Source organism: Heterodontus francisci, chromosome 29, assembly GCF_036365525.1.
Source record: "Heterodontus francisci isolate sHetFra1 chromosome 29, sHetFra1.hap1, whole genome shotgun sequence".
NCBI classification, from domain to species: Eukaryota; Metazoa; Chordata; class Chondrichthyes; order Heterodontiformes; family Heterodontidae; genus Heterodontus; species Heterodontus francisci.
In genome coordinates, this window is record NC_090399.1 from 31328830 (window position 1) to 31349969 (window position 21140).

The 21140-nt window shown below is 40.4% G+C and overlaps 1 protein-coding gene across 5 annotated transcripts in view; it reads right to left on the reverse strand.

Annotated features, from left to right (window-relative positions):
- LOC137345993 (uncharacterized) overlaps positions 1–21140 on the reverse strand; it is a 38614-nt gene that overhangs the window by 13431 nt on the left and 4043 nt on the right. For 4 of the 5 annotated variants that reach the window (XM_068009285.1, XM_068009283.1, XM_068009284.1 and 1 more), the window contains 8 exons: positions 19740–19853; positions 10977–10995; positions 10356–10393; positions 9350–9368; positions 8729–8766; positions 7020–7060; positions 4030–4071; positions 2641–2684 (listed from right to left, as the gene is read on the reverse strand). In XM_068009285.1, the coding sequence (XP_067865386.1) occupies positions 2641–2684; positions 4030–4071; positions 7020–7060; positions 8729–8766; positions 9350–9368; positions 10356–10393; positions 10977–10995; positions 19740–19853 (355 nt within the window). Of the gene's footprint in view, positions 1–2640; positions 2685–4029; positions 4072–7019; positions 7061–8728; positions 8767–9349; positions 9369–10355; positions 10394–10976; positions 10996–19739; positions 19854–20840; positions 21115–21140 lie in introns of those variants that run through there. The other variant, XM_068009286.1, reaches the window with a different exon arrangement.

Here is a 21140-nt window from a genome sequence, read left to right on the forward strand (position 1 = left end):
AAAACTGTACACAGCATTCCAGATGTGGTCTCACCAAAACCCCGTACAATTGTCGCAGTAAACGTCCCGTCATTGGAATGCAAATAATTGGCTGTTTCCCCTTGGTGGAGAGTCTCAAAATTGAGCTCATAGTCTCAGGTTAAGGACGGGCACATTTTGGACTGAAATGAGGAGAAAGGTCTTCACTCAGAGGGTTGTGAGTCAGGGACGTTCTCTACACCAGAAAGCTGTGAATGCTCTGTCATTGAACATATTCAAGACAGTGGTCGATAGACTGTTGGACACGAGGGAATCAAGGGATATGAGAATAGCATGGGACAGTGAAGTTGAAGTAGAAGATCAGTCACGATCTTATTGAATGGAGGATCAGCCTCGAGGGCCATATGGCCTACTCCTGCTCCTATGTATTAACTTCTTAGTGACCTCAATACCAAGATGGCGATATTATCACCCAGTGAATCAGTGTCAGAATGTCCTGCATTTCTCTAAGCCATCCATGCTGTCTTTGGGACTGTCATTGCCAATTTAATGCCAGCTTTTGCCAGATTATGACCGGATCCCTGCTGTGGACCCTTTCACACTGAGACCTGGCTGAAGGCTACACCAGGTTTGTTTCACTTAGGATGCCTAGAGCTCACAAACACACGCTGGATGGATTCCAACTGACCCAATTGTTGAAAGAATAGGCTATTACAGCACCGTACCCTCTGTCTCCAGAATCAATTAAGTTTTGTTTTATTTGACAACATTGAACAAGGGTGAGGGGTGAAATGAAACATCTGATGCGCACATATGTGCAGAGCTCTTTTCTCTGGTCATGAGCATGCTGACTCAACCTTATGCTCAGCAAATACTGGTCTCAAATCAAAGTCACTTCTATTTTTAGACCACCCTCCCCTTTACGCTTCTTACCTTACATCATTACACAGCCAATATCAGTTCACAGCCACGCAAAACGTTTCGTGCAACTTTCCCAATGCTAGTGCTGTTACTCCAAAAAAATGCCTGAAATTTTAAACTTTGGCTGGAACTAGCAGAGACACACCAAACATTTGCCATCAAATTAGTATATTTATTGCAACAGTACTTCTTTAAACACAGGATTTCTAGCTATTCGTTCACCAATGACTTTAACAGTATCCAAACCTTAGTCTGGAAAAAGCTACATAAAGAAGTCCATATGTAAAAACAGGCCTAGGAATATAAGTACAAAGTTCGTCAAGAGTCTGGTATGTCACTTGTTTATAGTGATAGGTTATGAAAGTCTAAATAGGAACAAATTTCTCCTGAGTGGAAAAGGCAAGTTTACATTTGATAGGCTCAATATTATTTGAGGAATAAATACTCCTTTTCCTTGAAATATGCCTGTCATAATTTCAGCATCTTTCATCAAAGAAAACAAGTTTCTAACTACAATTCGTGTTCCATGACAAAGTACTTGTTTTGCATTCAAGTTTCAGAACATTATAACTGCTCCTTCCTTGAGTCTAAATTTGTGTGGTGACATATGCATTGGAGTTAGGCTGTGTAGAAACTCTGGAGGGTACAGACTGTTATCATCTTCGTTGTCTATAAAATCAACGCTGATGTATTCTTTTAATTCACTTGACAGCTTTTCATTCAAATCTAGATAATCTTCATTTTGTGCACAAAGAATAGCTTTTGAATAATAAGTGGTATCAAATAATTGTCCCCACCATTTTGCCACACTTAAGCAATTCTATAATCTTATCCAGCCCATGCCATCCCTTCCCTCCCATGTCATCCCAGCCCATGCCATTCCATCCTAACCATGCCATTCTTCTCATGCCACCCTATTCCATTCCTTCCATCCTTTCTATACCGTTTCCATTCCCATCCCTCCCTGAAATCCCATTCAATCCCTCACAGAAACAATCGCTCAAACAGGGTAACTTTGTTGTTGCACTTCCCTCAGATTCAATTGTTTTTGCTCTCCATCAAACCCCACTCCCCGTCACCGCCGTTCACAGCCGCATATGCATCATATGCTCCAGTCTTTACCATGCCCATGTGCCTCCATGTGCGCACCCACCTCCCGACAAAGAAACCCACCAACAGATGTGCCTCCTAAACTGACCAATCAAAAATGGAGCAGACAGCAAAAGAACCGAGTATTATTATCATAGGTGTGGCTTTGATTAGGGCCAACTCTGCCTTTGGAACATGTTGAGGTACATTGGACTTCTCAGAACACCTAATAATGTATAAGTGTATGAGAAGGCTGATAAATGGCTTTTGCATGTGTCAGTAGAGCACCTGTCAGCTCCAGGTTTGAATCCAGAGCGTAAAGCCAAGTGATGTGAGATAACCACCTGCGCGCACTCACAAATTGTCGTAATAGATTGGCATTGTGTGCCAAGCTGTGTTTCGTCATGTCCAGTATACCCATTGGAACCCCAGCAAAACTTAATGTCATGAGACAGTGAACGCCACTGCTCTATCCTAAGTCTAAAGGTCTAATGCTAGTGAAACATGGAAGCACATAAACGTCTTTGTCATTAACCTCAATGCCACCCATAACAACAGGATAAATCATTTCTGCTGACTGCACATGGTATTCCATAGGCACTGGTGACAGACTAATAGCTGCAAACTAACTGTAATCATAGTGGAACTTACCTTTCCATAGGAGTGTAGATTGATTGATCATCTTGACTTATATCCTTTGGAACACAAGTTAAGCTCTGTCAGTCATTACAAAGAACAAACAAAGAACAAAAAATAGTACAGTACAGGAAAAGGCGATTCGGCCCTCCAAGCTTGCGCTGATCTTGATGCCTGCCTAAACTAAAGCCTTCTGCACATCCGGGGTCCATATCCCTCTATTCCCATCCTATTCATGTATTTGTCAAGATGCCTCTTAAACGTCTCTATGGTACCTGCTTCCACCACCTACCCCGGCAGCAAGTTCCAGGCACTCACCACCCTCTGTGTAAAGAACTTGCCTCGCACATCCCCTCTAAACTTTGCACCTCTCACCTTAAACCTATGTTCCATAGTAACTGACTCTTCCACCCTGGGAAAAAGCTTCTAACTATCCACTCTGTCCATGCCGCTCATAACTTTGTAAACCTCTATCATGTCACCCCTCCACCTCCATGGTTCCAGTGAAAACAATCCGAGTTTATCCAACCTCTCCTCATAGCTAATGCCCTCCAGACCAGGCAACATCCTGGTAAACCTTTTCTGTACCCTTTCCAAAGCCTCCACGTCCTTCTGGTAGTGTGGCGACCAGAATTGCACGCAATATTCCAAGTGTGGCCGAACTAAAGCTCTGTACATCTTCAGCATGACTTGCCTATTTTTATACACTATGCCCTGACTGATGAAGGCAAGCATGCCGCATGCCTTCTTGACTACCTTATCCACCTGCGTAGCCACTTTCAGTGACCTGTGGACCTGGATACCCAGATCTCTCTGCCTGTCAATACTCCTAAGGGTTCTGCCATTTACTGTATACTTCCCACCTGCAATAGACCTTCCAAAATGCATTACCTCACATTTGTCCGAATTAAACTCCATCTGCCATTTCTCCGCCCAAGTCTCCAACCGATCAAGATCCTGCTGTATCCTTTGACAATCCTCATCACTGTCCACAACTCCACCAACCTTTGTGTCATCTGCAAACTTACTAATCAGACCAGCTACATTTTACTCCAAATCATTTATATATACTATAAACAGCAAAGATCCCAGCACAGATCCCTGTGGAACATCACTAGTCAAATCCCTCCATTCAGAAAAGCACCCTTCCACTGCTACCCTCTGTCTTTTATGACCGAGCCAGTTCTGTATCCATCTTGCCAGCTGCCCTCTGATCCCATGTGACTTCACCTTTAGCATCGGGCTGCCATGAGAGACCTTGTCAAAGGCTTTACTGAAGTCCATATAGATAACATCCGCTGCCCTTCCTTCATCCATCATCTCTGTCACTTCCTCAAAAACTCAATGAAATTGCTTACATAATTTTTTTTATATAGCGACACAAAATGGAACATAATTCCTTACCATGCACAAAGGATCAGGTTCACTTAGATTCCCATCTTGATTCTGTCATAAAATAAAATAATTATCCACTGAAATAGATATTTATGTAGACCAAGGAATCCTAATTTATTACATGAAGAATTCCTCTACTAGTTACCACTAGCGAACTCATAACTGTCTAATTTTAAAGTTAAAAATTTGTTTTTTTCCAATCAGCATTGTACCAAACTATTCGAAGCTTTATTCTGGTTATTAAGATATAACAACATAGACAATAAAGTTAGATTTGTGAATGTTTCAAGCTCAGACAACCCAAAATAAGTTTACTTAAATTAGACGGCAAAGAAAATCTTCTCACTATCTTAAACATGTCACTAGCTCAGAGGGAATAAAGGAAGTGTTCCCACTTTGTTTAACACATAAGAGTCCCCAGTGTTTGCCATATTACCTGAAACATTGGGACCAAAGAAATCTTCCCATGATGTTTACCTCACATGGAGACCAGATGAAACCGTCTTACTGGTATTATGCTGCTGTCAACATATAACAATAAGAGGAAATCTTGCTTCTTTTAGTCACACTCATGCATATATAAATTGTCACATTTAAATAAACTTTCTGCATATAAATGGAAATACCAGAAATATCCAGCATACAAGCCTTGGTGTGTTGGGCGTAATCAATATGCATCAGTGAAATACAGGCTTTCAAGGTGTTCCTCACCACAGATTGAACATTCATTCAGGAAGGACTGGTAATGCCTGTTTGATCTTGGAGGGTTATGGGAATTCTTGGAAATGTACTAAAGAAAGACTAAGCCTTAACCTCCCCACATATTGTCATTGGGGATGTGTTGTGACCTTTCTTTGGAAAGAAATGGAAACATTATGGTTTATCTGTGACAAAGTAAATGTGAAGGACAGGCATGTTTCTTATGCCTATTTGATATCAGTTGAGTAAATACAAAATATAATGGCTTAGATTTTGCAAGTGAAGGAACAGGGCTTGCTGGTCACCTCACTGACAGCTGCCCGGGCGTCTAATACATTGATGTGCCATCTATAGAGGAGGTGGGGGGTGGGGTTCTAAGGCATCCGTGAGCAAAGCAGGAAACAGTGAGACTCTTCTACCAGTAAGACTGAAGAATCCTTACTGAAAAATGGAGGGTTACAAGTTCATCTTGAGCTGTGACACAGAACGGATGCTATCAAATTGGCTGCCAACTCTAATAGTGCATGATATTTAATCCCATTGACTGCAATGGAACCAAATATCAGGTACTGTATATAACCAGTGGTCAATCATATATCACCTGATTTATACCACCACCTGAGATGAATTTCTACCTCAGAGTCTAAACTAGGAAGTATAAAGCAAGGAGCATAAATTAGTTTTAAATCATGCACAGAAAGCAAAGTACAGATTGGAAAATACAGATGGGATAAACAGAAAGGGATTAATAAAGCCAGGGAGAAAAAGTTAACATATAGGTCTACTGGTAAAAGGCAGAGTAATGGGACTGGCGTGGACACAATTGACTGAATGATCTCCTTCTGTGCTGGAACCATTCTATGATTCTATGATATGTTTTATTTAAATCTCAAATGCTAATTATCTTTCAAGGGAATAAGACGTCACATTTGTAAAATAAATTTTTCGAAGTCAGACAGGTTGTTTGGCTGTAATTATCATAACGTTAAAAGGTTACTTACTTCTGACTGTACCAGTTTTAACTATTTTCCACCATTCTTAGTGGGGAACTAATGGGAGAGTATTGCAAGTTCAAGCAGTTGTGTTGCTATCAGCATTTAGCTGTGCATGCGTGGACACTAAAGTTTGCTGTCATATTTACCCCATTGTGACAATCAGCATTGTTAGCCACGTAGTCATTTGTATCGCAAAATCTGGCCTATTATGCATTCCTTTTCTATTATTTATATATGATATTCATTTCCAGCAGCAGGCCAGTTATTTCTACAAAACAATATATAATATATGAGTTGAATACATGTTGTCCAACCCCTACTCTGGGAATAGCAGCAAAATACTGCGGATGCTGGAAATACACAACAGGTCTGGCAGCAGCTGTGGAGAGAGAAACAGAGTTAGGTTTCATGACTGTGACTTTTCATCAGAACAGGCAAAGACTAGAAATGTAATAGGCTTGTAGCAAGCGAAAGTGGGGGCGGTGGAGAATAAGAATAAAAGGGAAGATCTGTGATAGGGCAGAGGGCAGGAGAGATTAAATGATAAAGATGTCATGGAATAAATGGCAAAGCGAGTAGTAATAGACATAATAAAAGACAAAGCATTTATCCAAAGAGAATGTTAATGGCATAATAATTAACAGCTCGGTCCAAAAACAAAAACATGAAAAACAAGTTTAAGACTGATACATGATTTAAAAAAATGGCGGTCGTAGTCTAAAGTTGTTGAACTCAGTATTGAGTACAGAAGACTATAGAGTGCCTAATTGGAATATAAGGTGCTGTTCCTCGAGCTTGTGCTGAGCTTCACTGCAACACTGCAGCAGGCCAAGGACAGAAATGTGGACATGAGAATAGGATAGTGAATTAAAATGGCAAGAAACCAGAAGCTCGGGGTCATGCTTGCAGACTGAGTGGAGGTGTTCCACAAATCAGTCACCCAAACTACAACTGGTCTCCCCACGTAGAGGCGACCACATTCTGAACAGCGAATACAGTATACTAAATTGAAAGAAGTACAAGTAAATCGCTGCTGCACCTGGAAGGAGCATTTGGGGCCTTGAATGGTGAGGATTGAGGAGTTAAATGGTCAGGTATTACACCTCCTGTAATTACATCGGAAAGTGTCATGGGAAGGGGTTGAGATGTCTGGGATGATGGAGGATTGGACTAGGGTATGACAGAGAGAACGGTCCCTTTGGAATACCGACAAGGGAGGGGAGGGAAGATGTGTTTGGCGGTGCCATGTAGGTTTCAATGTGATGTGATTTTTGATGTGATTTGCCTTCTTGTTGGGTTACTTACCAGATCTTGCACTCCTGCCAAAGGAAACGAAGTTAATCTAGCTGCAAAATAAATTATGGGAATATAAATATAAAACATACTAGCAGGTCTCCCCTGGCATTGTTCATGGTGAATAGAACGGTACAGTGCTTAATAATAATGGTAATCTGTCATCAGAAAATGACAGGTAAAATGTCACAAGTATGGGCATTGTTTGCAGGAAGTGTTTGTTATGTGTAAGATATTTGCTATATTGCAAATATATCCATGAGTCATTTAACCATTCCAGCATGGCTTAGTAGGCAACACTAAATAGTGTAAGTTGCTAGATTCAAGCAACATTCCAGAATCTGAGTGCCTAAACTCTCCCTGGCATTTCTGTCCCATACTGAGGGAGTGCTGCAGTGCCAGAGATTCCTCATTCAGTCAGGTGTTAAACAGATACCCTGTCTGCCTGCTCCAGTGGACAAAAGTCACATTGCACATTTCAAAGAAGAATGGGCTGTTCTCCTGGTGGGCTGGTTAATATTCCTCCTATAAGCAACCCCACCACGAACTAATTTAATGGTTATTACTCTCAGTTGCTGTTTGTGGGGCTTTGCAGTGGACAAATTGGCTGTCACTTAATCTATTGGTTCTTGACTGCTTCGGGAGTCTCCAGTAATAGGTGTGGAATAGAGATGCACCTTCTTTCTTATGTGTGGCAAATAAACTGACAAAATCAATAATACAGTTCAACAAAGTCGATGAAAACAATTTTAACCTAATCTTGTAATCGGGAATCGGACAAGATTTGGTGGAACACTGGGTTTTACACCCTCTGCGATATCACACTTCGTTGAAGACAATGGAGAGTGCTATTGGGCAGGGTGGGTAAAAATCGACGTTGCACCTGATCCCATTTGGATTACTTCCCAGATAGAGTTCAATATTGACTTCCATATTAGTGAATAGCAGGTGTGTTATCACCACCCATCCCTACGCGCATCCAAATGCACTCCCAATGTCTCAGAACATCAGGCAATGGAATGTTTCAGTATTCATACACTAATGTCCACAAATAAATTCAATTCATTGAATAAAACAGTGCAGCACAGAAGGCCACGTGGCCCGATGAGTCTGTGCTGGCCCTTTCGCAGAGCAATGCAGTTAATCCCACTTCCTCACTATTTCCCATTTCCCTGAAATTTTCCACATTCTTCAATAATGTATCTATTTCCCCGGAATTGCATATCTGCTTTCCCTGCACAACTTTGAGCTTCCCCCGTCTGCATTGCTATATAGAGACTCTGTGGATAAGAGGCCTTTTGAGGGATGGAATTGTAAATATCTACAGTGATGACATTTTTGTTAACAGGACAGAAGGAAAGCAGTGGTGCCTTATGATAAATTAGAAATCCGAGACTGAGCATATGCATTCTTGTACAAATGTAACAAACTTTTCTAAAGAGATGACTATGAACACTTTTAAAGAATTCAAAATATTGTAATACTGGCAATCTATGATCTTCTACGTTTTTGTTTAAAACAAAGCCATTAAATGAGCTATGACAGCTGTAATGGTACAGCTTGAAAAGCCTATTTTAAGGCATTTCCCTGAATCATAACTGAGGTATCAAATTGTAAACTCTTAAACTAGTTTTACACTTTTGGATAGTATCTTTGGGGTTCTAATATCCCCATGGAAGCTTATATTGTTGGTCCATGGATTGCAAACCAGCTTTTCTTACCCACTGTGGAAGTGACTTCTGGAATATCTATTTCTTGTCTGTCAAGCAAGATAAAACTAGTCAACTGCATGTTCTCCTACCACAACAACAGCTATTTATATTTATATAGCAACTTTAAAATAATAAAATGCCCCAAGCACATCACATGAGCATTATACAACAAAATATGACACTGAGCCACATAACTGAATATTAGGTCAGCTGACCAAATGTTTAGACAAAGTGGTAGGTTTGAAGGAGTGCGTTAAAAGAAGAAAGTGAGGTATAGAGAGACAGAGAGGTGTAGGGACGGTATTCCACATTTTTGTAAGAAAGAAGGATAGAAAAACGCAAGGCACAGAAGGAGGCTGTTCGGCCTATCATGTCTCTGCTGATCGAAAATAAGTTATCCATCCTAATCCGACCTTCTAGCTCTTGGTCCGTAACCCGATAAATTACAGAACTTAAAATGCTTTTTAACCTTGATGTGTTTCTGCCCCTACCACCCTTTCAGGCAATGCATTCCAGTCCTCCACCACCCTCTGGTTGAAAAGATTACTGCTCAACACCACCCTAATCCTTCGACAAATTATTCCATATATTTCTTATCATATGAATGTATATTTACCAACAATTACTTACGTTTGAGTCTGTTGAACATCTAATGAAACAAGAGATACAAAAGACAAGTGCATTAGAAAAAACACTTCTTATTACTTAACTCTTATTTTTTTTATCACCACCAGTTTTGCACATGGAGCAATACTGACTTCAAAATAATTCATTATGTGAAGTAATTCTATGTGTATGAGAGACATGATAAACCATCGTATGAATGGAAGTTTATTCATTTTAATGTATTTTATCTTAAACGACATCTCTAGAAAAGAACAGACAGGGGGATGGCCGAAGAGAGGCATGTCATTCCCATCCATATCCAACTGCACCCCAATGTCTCTTAGAACCTCAGGCAATGGAATATCTCAGATATTCATACAATAATGTCACCAATAAATTAGAATAATTGAATAGAACAGTCCAGCATAAAAGGAGACCATGCAGAACCATCCAGTTAGTCCTCACTTTTACCCTTTTCGCTACAATGTTCCCCATTCTTTACGAATGTATCCAATGCCCGGGAATTTTTAATTTGTTTTGCTGAAATGACTTTGAACTTCTGAACTCTGCATTACTACCTACAGACTCTGTGGATTAGAAGCCTATTGAGGGATGAAATTGGAAACATCTACAGTGATGGTATTTTTGTTAAATGGGGCAGAAGAAAAGCAGTGGTGCCTTACATAAATCAGATTCCAGAGACTGAGGATGTGCATTCTTGCAGAAATGCAACAAACCTTTCTAACGAGGCGAATATGAACACGTTTAAAAAATATAAAATATTTTCATGCTGGCAATTTGTCATCTTGAAAAGTGTTCGTTTAAAACTAAGGCATTAAATGAGCTACAACAGCTGTAATGGCACAGTGTGAAAAGCCTGATATCAGGCATTTCCCTGAACCATAACTTACATATCAAATTGCAAACTTTTGTACCAGAGTTAAACCTTTTGATAGTAATATTTTGGATTATATTATCCCCATGGAAGCTTATATTGTTTTTCTATGGATTAAAAACCAGATTTCCTTACCCGCCATGTAATTGATTTCTAGTATATCTGTTTTTTGTCTGCAAAGCAAGAAGGTGAAGCAATTGAACTGCATGTTCCCATGCCACAACAACGATCACTTATAATATCTAATAGCCACTTTAACATAATAAAACATTGCAAGCCACTTCACAGGTGCATTATAAAAAATGGCAATGAAACACATAAGGAGATATTAGGTCAGCTGATCAAAAGCTTGGACACAAGCTAAGTTTTAGGGAGTCTCTTAAAAGAAGAAAGTGAGGTAGAGAGGCAGGGAGGTGTAGGGACGATATTCCACAATTTTGTAATTTAGAAGCATAGAAGAATGTAAGGCACAGAAGGAGGCTGTTTGGCCTATCATGTCTGTGCTAGTTGAAAAAATGTTATCCAGCCTAATCTGAACTTCCAGCTCTTGGTCCATAGCCCTGTAAATTACAGCACTTCAAGTGGTTTTAAATGTGATATGTTTCTGCCTCTACCACCCTTTCCGACAGTGGGTTTCAGACCCCCACTACCCTCTGGGTGAAAGAAATTACTGCTCAACTCCCCTCTAATCCTTCTACCAATTGCACTCCGTGTATTTCTTATCATATGAATTTATATTTGCTAACAATTACTCACATTTGTATCTGTTGAACATCTAATGAAAAGGAAAATACAAAAGAAAAGTGCATTAGAAAATACATTTCTTATTACTTAACTTTTATTTCTTATTGTTGCCAGTTTTGCTAATGAAGCAAAATAATTCATTCTGGGAAGTGATTCAATATATATGAGAGACATGATAAAGCCACCGTATGTATGGAAGTTGTTTCATTTCTTTTTAAATCCATTTTATCTTAAAATACATTTTATGAAAAGAACAGATGAAGGGGGCACCTAAGAGAGGTCTCTAAAGTTCTGAGACGTTTTCATGGGGTAGACATAAAGAAAATGTTTCTGCTTGTGGGGGAGTTCAAAATCATAAATATAAATTAGTCACCAATAAATACAGTAAGGAATTATGTAGGACTTCTTTACCAACAACATGGCTAGAATGTGACACTTGCTACCACATGGAGCAGCTGAGGCAAATATCTGATCCAAAGATTTATAGAGTCATAGAGTCATTTACGGCACATAAGGACGACAACTGGCCCATCATGTCCATGCCAGCACTCGGTGGAGCAATCCAGCCAGTCCAATTCCCCTGCTCCTTCACTGTAGTTTATTTCCTTCAAGTGCCCAACCAATTTCCTTTTGAAATCATTGACTGTCCCTTCTTCGACAACCCTCGTAGGCAGTGAGTCTGAGGTCCTTGCCATTCACTGCGTTGAAAAAGTTCTTCCTCACATCCTCCCTGCATCTCTTGCCCAAAAGCTAAAATCCGTGTCCCCTAGTCCTTGTATCATCAACTAATAGGTACAGTTTTGCTTTGCCTATCCTATCCAAACCTGTCATAATCTTGTACACTTCTATCACATCTCCCCTCAATCTCCTTTGCTGCAAGGAGAATGAAGTGGGACCAGAAGGGTAACATTAATAGAATTAATATTAGAACGCATTAATAAGGTTAGAAGAACCACTGTAGTTGTAAGGGATCATGGAATGATGGGATACTTGACCACTATGCTGGAACTGTACAAATCTGTACTTAATTGCCTTCACAGTCTGTGTAAACATGCTGTCCTTGCTTCAATAATCAAAGAGATAGGGAAAAAGATGGAATCAAGACAGTGAACTGGGAGCTGGCAGCTTCAAGGTTTTGGAGGAGATCGCAGATGAATGTTTGTGGGCAAGACAATCCAGGTTATTGATCAAGCTGCAGACCTGGGAAGTGTCAGGGTAGTATGAATAATGAGTGATGGTTATTGTATCCCATAAACATGTGCCACAGACTCTGTTTCATTGAGAAGCTATTGGATGAACAGAGGGCTGCCCCCTTGCATATGCTTGATGAAAAGTCTTTATTTGTTGAATCCCATGGATTCAAGAGTTGTTATTTTCCCCACAGCAGTTTAGCATATTTGTCAGGATCCTTGAGGCTCGGTCCCTGGTGCCTGGTCCAAAGTTGGCATCAGGGAGCACTTGAGTACATTTACTTTACCAACCAATAGATGGTGAGGTTGATGTTCGGGACGGGAAGCTGGCGGGCAAATTTGAGGATGCGAAACGAAGAACGGGTCCACAGGTGGAATAACTAAAGATGGTGCAGCGCCAGGATCATGGTTCCTTGCGTAAAAGAAGAGGTTATATCATTCTCGGGGTTAACCAGGCAAAGTAGTGAACGTTTGTAGAGGAAGCGACAAGTCTGTTTCCACAGAGAGGACGTAAGAATGATCGGAGAGGACATGAGAGTTCCGTTTCCCATAAAGGAATGATCGTAGGGTCGCGAGAGATCCGTACCCACACAAATAGTGACAATAGTAAGGCTATAAAACATCAGCTATGGCAAATAGGATCCGAAGTGGGGACCCAAAGGGTCACTCACCAAACATTTGGCAGTCAAAAACAGGAAGACTTTAGATAAAGTCATCAAGAAGGTTGGGATCCCTCATGGACACATTAAGAATGGTGGAATGAACATAAAAATTGAATAATTATATTATGCAAGTGTTATCTTACCATGTGTCAGTTTAGAAAGTCTGAATTAGCTAGGCTAACTCAGGAAAATAGATAGGTTACAAGTGTTAGAAGACTGAGAGCCAGAGTGGGAAAGTGAGAGATATCAGGCTGAGGTCAGAGGGACAATTTAAACAAGATGCTTTAGTGAAATTTAAAGTGAGTAAAAGCAAGTTACTGTGTCTTTGTTCGAGTCTGTATGAATGTTGGAAGCTTCCATGACTTTATGTCCTTGTCTGTGTAGCTTGTGTGCTGTAGAGCTATCAGTCGCTAACCCTTTGTTGTCTGGCTTTAATGTTGAAAATATGAGTCTGTTACTTGTTCTATTCTTGTACATGAATATTTCTTTGGGAACCTTGAGTCATGTTTTGAGTATGAACTAGTTGAACCTGTGTGTGCTCCTTGGGCTTGGGACTGGGAATTTAATACTGATTTTTAGTACTTTGAATGCATAACTCATTACAGGAATCAACATTTCTAAGTTGTTTGGAATTAAGAAAGTGTGAATGTGATAGCTGAGTGTGTTCATTTAGTCTAAGATTGTGCACCCAGAAATGGGATATAAAAACTGGTTTACATTTTCAATTAAAAATGCTGGTGTAGTGTTTTATATTTATTTTAAAGGTTTGTTTTGAAACTGTGGAAAGGCAATGCACAATTTTGTAAGTGATAAGCTTCAGCCTTGAAGGCTTGGAAATGCCTGGCAGAAATCCAATTTGAAGTTTTCAAAAAAGCTTTGCTTCAATTGGACCAAAGTTTAAAATCAGCTATTGCTTTTGTTTGCAGTTTAAATTAAAGACATGTCTTACTGATTGTTAAAGGATGAATAATGGAAATACTGGAAGGCTTTTAAAGTTAGTTTAAGAGGCTGGTGTTAAATCTTCGTTATAATAATATTAAATAACCTTTTCTTTAGTTTTTGGTTTATTACAATCAACTGAAAATGCGCCAGAAGAAAGAACATGAAAAGTGATGTAATTTACCTTTTCTTTTTAAAAAGTATGTGCTATTCTGTTCTGTGTGTAGTTCATATGCATTGGTTTGAATTAAATTCAAATTTTAAGGTTAACTGACCTGTTAAATTGAGAAAATTGGAATTTCATTAGTGATCACAATGAACTTTGAAGTTATCATTTCATGGTATAACGGAGTATTTAATTCCTAATATAAGGCTTGCTCGTATATAACATTGGCTCTTTTGACTTGTAAATGTTTATTGCTGTGAATTTGAATTGGGAATCATCCTTGTTGTGTCAAAAAAATTATTGGATTAGGAACCTCTAACAAAATGTTAAAAGTTTGGAAACAATTGGGGTTCAATAGAAAATGCTGCCTTCCCTAATGGAGATGTTTTGAAGTTTAAAGGAAGATCAAAATCTTTAAAAAAGCAGTTTAAGTGGTTTCTATGAATACAGTGGATATGGGAAGAAATCAATGGAACATTAACAGAACCCTGTCATCCCAGCAACACTGTTACTTGAATTTTGAATAATTTTGAGCTGCACAAAGTCCAGTGCAATTCAGCAAGTTACGTTTAAAAAACTAAAATGTCATCTAAGATCAAGAACAAACAAATAAACGAAGGATAAAACATAAAATGTAATTGTCACGCTGTGTCATGAGCGCATAAGAGAGTGGGTGCGTGGTGCACAGCAGTCATGAGGAAAGATAAAGGATCTTAGAAAGTTGGCAGTAAATAATTTGGGGTGGTTTTACCATTTTAGGGTATTGTCCTGAACAGACTTAGACAGGAGTCAGGAAGAAAACACATGTGTTCATAAGCTTTGCTTTGGTGTATTAAATCAGTGTCCTGTTATTTCCTTGTCTGTGTTAGCTCCGACTGTGTCACCAGGCTAATGGCTTACTAACCCTCAGTGGTCCTGGTCCTGCATGATGGTCGAAAGTTTTGATAGCTGCATAAACTGCATGAGAAGTTGTTAAAGCACACGTTTTGTTTTGGCAAGGGAAAAGAGAGAAGGGTTGCTTTAAGGGGGACGATAGGTAATGATACTCAGCATTGTCAATTCGATTGTTCCAGTTGGTGAAAAACTCAAGGGTCACATTTCCGTGACGCCCCACGCTTGTGAGAGGCTGCTGTTTGAAGTTTCACAGATTTAAACAAAGGACCAAGACCACTGATGCATTTTATTTCCTTTGTTTTGTTTTTTTTCATCTTAAGTTGTTAAGTTGAATGAGTGTTGCAGAAATTGTGTGGATAATGTATGTGTGTAACGTTTAATGTGCTTTCTTCCCTAAAGGGTGGTCGCACAAAAGATTTGTCAGCGCATTAAAAATAAGAAGGTATTTCACAATGAGGAATATGAATTGGATCAAAAGGAAGGTGTAAACAAGCTAAATGTTTAAGTTATAAGAGATTCGAGTTGCGACTTCTGGTCGACAGTCACAACCCGACTGTATTTTGATGAACGTGGGAATTTTAATCTAAAAACGTTCGCTGCACCCCCTTTTAGACGAGCAGAAAGTTAACCCTTTCCACTAGCAGTTGAAGCTGGCCATACAACTTTCAAAATTTATCGCAACAAGATTGCTCAGAGGTTCAGGAATTTGATCAGACATCTACAATGAATTGAAGCTGATGAATTAAACGAAATTACTTTGTGTTGGTATTCTCACCTGAAATTTAAAGAGATTCAAGTTAAACAATAAAACCACACACACGGACCTGGTGGTTTCTGCTTGGACAACAGTAAATATTGGACTAAATATGCAAACACCATCACTGTCTGTTAGCTCAGAGCTTTAGTGAAGGTATCTATCCTGGATAGATAGATTGAAAAGGGAAAAATCTAAAAGTCAAGAGATTCATACTTTACCTTCCAGGAATGCCACATGGGGTGACGCCACTCCTGATGGTCTCAAGTCAAATGACATGACTCACATTCTGTTTCTGCCAACAGGAGGGCCAGTAACAGATCGCTTAGTTATTTTGTTTCAGCTGAACCACTAGAGCAATGGCAACCTGGTGGGTAGCAGTAACGGTGATCACTCTCCTGGTAACCAGAGCAGCAAGGGAGCCGCCCACTGCAAGTCTAAACAGAGCCACATGCCTCTATCCAAGACAGTACGTGCAACTATCTAAAGGAGGGAGCACCTCAAGGGCGTCTAACACCAGAGTGAACATCATGGTGGGATGTACCAATCAGTCTCAAGTTGTTTGAGAACTCAAAGGGAACGGTCTGTGACATGTTGGATCAGGATTTGGTAGATAAGGTTGTTTCAGATACTGAAGATATAAGATTTGGTATGGCCGCCCGACATATACATCAGGCTGTGAAAAGTTTAAATCTGATTAATTTGGACGAGGAAAGACAGGAACTCGTAGTTACACAACCTATAATGGGCGGAGTGGAGAGTAAAATCAAATCCCTGATGATTGTGCTTCAAGAACAAGCAAATAGTACCTATACAGGGGATATAAATTCGTATCCCTGGGGGTGCTGAGGGATGAGTTGGTGTGTATGTAGGACCCCGGGGATATATTGCTCCCTGTTTAAATAGTACTCTTCGATGAGAACATGAGCATGTTGGACTGAGTTGCAGCATTACATCATCTGCTCTTGTAATACTCGGATACTGACTCTGCCATAGTGGTATCCATTAGCCCTCTTGATGAAGCGTTGAAGACAGTGAAAACATCCACTTCCCAAATGGTGCTTTTTGACGGACGAGACAAGGTTCTTATACTGAGGATTGGATTGTAATACTAATCACACCACTGATTCCTTTTCAGTAAAACTACATGACTCACAGTGGGGGATTTCCATCTTGCGGGCAAGGTCCTCATTCGTATGTGTTCCCAGAAAGAATAGCCTGGAAGTGATGCAAAGGGCCTCAGCCAACACTAGGAGATGTAGGAGCAAATCCGTCAAACAATCGCAAGGGGCAAGGTGCAGGTGAACCTAGCCAAAGGACTGGCTAGAGTATTGGAGGACTTGGCCAGAAATCAAGCCAAGATGGCAGGAATGGGAATAACTGATGGGAAGTGGGAAAGATCGCTACAGCAATTGTGACCATTGCAGCCCTGGTAGTTGGAGCCTGCATTTGTTGCTGGCAGAGGCTGATGTTATCCCAAGCGGTGCAGATGATGATATTGGCCAACAAAGGGTGCACCCTAGTATCCACCGCAGTTGAAGCCCCTCTCCCAGGGAATATTAAACTCTGGAATATTTATGAGGATTTTGCTATCTAAGGGCTAATAGTTCCGGGCCCTGCCTAGGTCAATAGGACTTCAGTGAAGCCGTATGAGAACGGTCGACCATGAGATCTGAAACCCACTGAACTCCAGTAGGATACCTGGAGCAATTGGTGAGTGAGGGATGTTGGGAATGACCCGACTGGGTCTGGTGCTGCGTCTGACCAGAGGTCCAAAAGGAAGGACTGAAGTGGAAGCAGAAGGGTAATATTAATAGAATTAGTATTAGAATGTATTAACGTTTAGAAGAATTACTGTAGTTGTAAGGGACCATGGAATGATGGGATGCTGGAGCACTCTGCTGGAACTGTGCAACTCTGTACTTAATTGCCTTCGCAGTCTGTGTAAACATGCTTTTCTTGTTTCACTGATCAAAGAGATAAGGGGAAAGGCTGGAGACGAGACAAGCAGCAAATTATGGGAGCTGGCAGATTCAAGGTTTGGGAGGAGATAGCAGGAGAATGTTTGTGGGGCAATACAATCCAGGTTATTGATCAAGCTGCAGACCTATAATGTATCAGGGTAGTAACAATAAGTAATGGTTATTGTGTCCTATAAATGCGTGCTCCACTCTCTCTTTCACTCAGAAGCTGTTTGGGTGACCAGAGGGCTTCTCCCTTAAAGTTGTTTGATTGAAAGCCTTTATTTGCTTGAATCCCGTGGTCTCGAGAGTGGTTATGTTCTCCATAACAAGAACAACCCTAGCTTCTCCGACTTCACCTTGTAACTACAATCCTCCATCACTGGAACCATTCTGGGAAATCGCCTCTCCACTCTCTCCAGGACCCTCACATTCTTCCGGAGGTGTTGTGACCAGAACTTGATGCAGTCCTCCAGTTGGAGCCTAACTAGAGCTTTATAAAAGTTCAGCATAACTTCCATGATTTAGTACTCAATGCCTCTATTTATGAATCCCAAGATCCCATATGCTTTACTAACTGGTCTCTCAATATGTCATGCTATCTTCAAAGACCCCCAGGTCCTTTTGTCCCTGCAAATTGTTTAGAACAGTACCATTAAGTATATATTGTCTTACCCTATACCTTCTGCCAAAAAGCATGATCTCACACTTGGTTGTATTAAATTCCACTGGCCACTTTTCTGATTTAAGTGGATGCTGGATCAGTACATGAGAAAGAAAGCAATAGAGGTTATGCTGACAGAGTTAGATGAAGGAGGATGGGAAGAGGCTCAGGTGGAGCAGAAAAACTGGCATAGACAAAGTGGGTTAAAAGGTTTGTTTCTGTGCTATATTTTCTCTGCAATTGTACATACAATAAATCAAAATTAAATTCTTGGGACTTGTCGCTTTGTGAAGATCAGTGTACCAATAGGTTCTAACTAAATTGCTATTTTAAGGGATAAATTTACCTGTTTATTAGACACACTAGCCTGTGTGTTCTAGCAATTGAGAAAAACAACTTTACACAATCCCATTAAACCTCTATGCATCTGTTTCCCACACATAATGTGAAAGCGTAAGACATGTAGCATGAACACCTCGAGCAGAGGGTGTCCTAGCTTTTGTCTTCCTGGGCCACACAGCCTTGGGAAAGGACTCATACGTGAAGTCTACTCCAAATCTTATTGATTTGCAGTTGGCTCAAGTTGCTCTTCGGAACAGATTTGTGTTTTAATTCAGGATTTATCCTGAAACCAGGCACCATTGACGGGAGAACATAGCTCTTTGCAACCTTCCATGAAACCACCAAAGTGAGAAATGTTGTAGAAATAATCTTGGTCAGTAGCACACAATGGGAAATATTGCACCTGCTAAATGTTCAGCCTGATAATCCAATCCTTTCCAGTCAATGGGTGTAGTTGCATAGTATTTATGTTACAGAACCAAATTGCAGAGGCCTGTACTAATGATCCAGAGGCATGAGGACACAAACCCATCCCATCAGCTGGAGAAATTAAATGCAGTAAATTAACTAAATTTGGAATTTAAATATTAAATTAAATAAATAGGGAATGAACAGGTTGTCTTATGAGGGAATGTTGGACAGGCTAGGCTTGTAGCCGCTGGAGTTTAGAAGAGGAAGAGGCGACTTGATTGAAACATCTAAGGTCCTGAGGGGTAGATGTAGTAAGCTGTTTTTCCCATGTGGGAGTATCTGGAACTAGGGGTCACTATTTAGAAATACAGAGTCACCTATTTAAGACATAAGTTAGATATTTTTTTCTCAGATGGTCGTGAGTCCTTGGAATGCTCTTCCACAAAAGTCGGTGCAAGCAGTCTTTGAATATGTTTAAGGCAGAGGCAGATAGATTCTTGCTAAGCAAGGCGGTGAAAGGTTATTGGGGTTAGGCGGGATGTGGAGTTGAGGTTACAATCAGATCAGTCATGATGTTATCGAATGGCGGATCAGGCTCAAGGGCCAAGTGGCCTACTTCTCTTCCTAATTTGTATGTTCATATGTTCGTACTACATCACTGTACCCATTAGCCAATGTACCCCTAGAGCTGCCAATTGGATACCTCGCACTTAATTATTCAAAGTAAATCTTCCCACCACAATATTGCACAACCTTAGCGCTTGTCAAACAGCAAAGAATAGACATCCTTACCTTTCTTTCTGCATAACCGCACACAGCGGAGTGCAACAATTAGAAGGACGCCTCCTGTCACTGGTGCACTGATGAACAGGATTAGTAACAGACCGTTGATAGATCCTGTTTTTTCTATGGAAAAGAGAGAAAGTCAGATAGAGGCGTTGGGACATGTGAGCAGCAAGAGGCCATTCAACCCCTCGCATCTGTTCCATCATTCAATTAGTTCATGATCGATATGAATCTGACTTATCTGCCACCTTCGTTTTATATCCCTTATCACCATTGCCTAAAGAAATCGATAAATTTCAATTTGAACTTTTCAATTTACCTCATCGTCCGTTTTATGGAGGACAGCTCCATATTTCCACCAACTTTTGTGCGAGGAAATGCCTTCTGAATTCGCTGTTGAATCGCCTAGCTCTAATTTTAAGGTTATGCCCCCTAATTCTTGACCGCCCTCACCAGAAGAAATAATTTATCTCCATGTGAATACCAAATCCTTTAATCATCTTAAACACCACACCCTAGCATTATTCTGGTGTGTCATGATCCTCTAAGGTCAACATATCCTTCCTGTGGTGCCGAGAATTGAATGCAATACACCAGATGCAGATCAAATGGAGCTTTAAGTGAATGTACAATAACTTTCCCACTTTTGTATTCAAACCTACCGATGGGATAAAAACTAACATTCCATTTGCTTTTTTGTTTAGTTTTTGTACTTGCCCTCTTGCTGTTAGAATAATCATCTCAGTTGACTTCCAAAGTGACTACCAGACTCTTTTGTAAGTTCCAGGAGCACGATTTGCTTATGATAAGCTCTTACTAACTGAAACATCAGACACTCGGGATGGTGGTGGAATGGTGGTGGAAGCACTGACGGTAAAAGCTACACAGCTATTTTAACATTGCAACTATCCCACTTACAACAGGCAGAACAAATTAAAATCCACTCCGCCCAATCCCAGACGGGGAAAGGACAGTGTCTGATCGACTGCCCCACCTATTCGCAGAGGAGGAAGGGACAGTGTCTGACCCACTGCAACATCCAGTCCTCAAGTATACGGATAATTGTAATTGCAGTTTGATGATATTGCAGACAGGAGAATGACAGACCTCTCACAGTGACAAATGTTCCTGCTCCATACTTCTTGTCGAGTCCTTTCATTTTCACGCTGCAGTAATCAATCCCGGAATCGTTCACTCTCACCGCCTTTATTTTAATGGAAGCGTTTTAAAAATGCTCCGCTTTGGGCCAAAAGATCCGTCCTCTGTATCCTGCTTCTCCATTAGAAACATTTGTTCCATTTCTGGCATTCTTGTACCAGTTATAACAATCCTTCCCAATAGACACATTGGCTGTGTGGATACAGGGGATGAGCACTGACTCCCCTCCACCGCCTGAATACTCGGTAA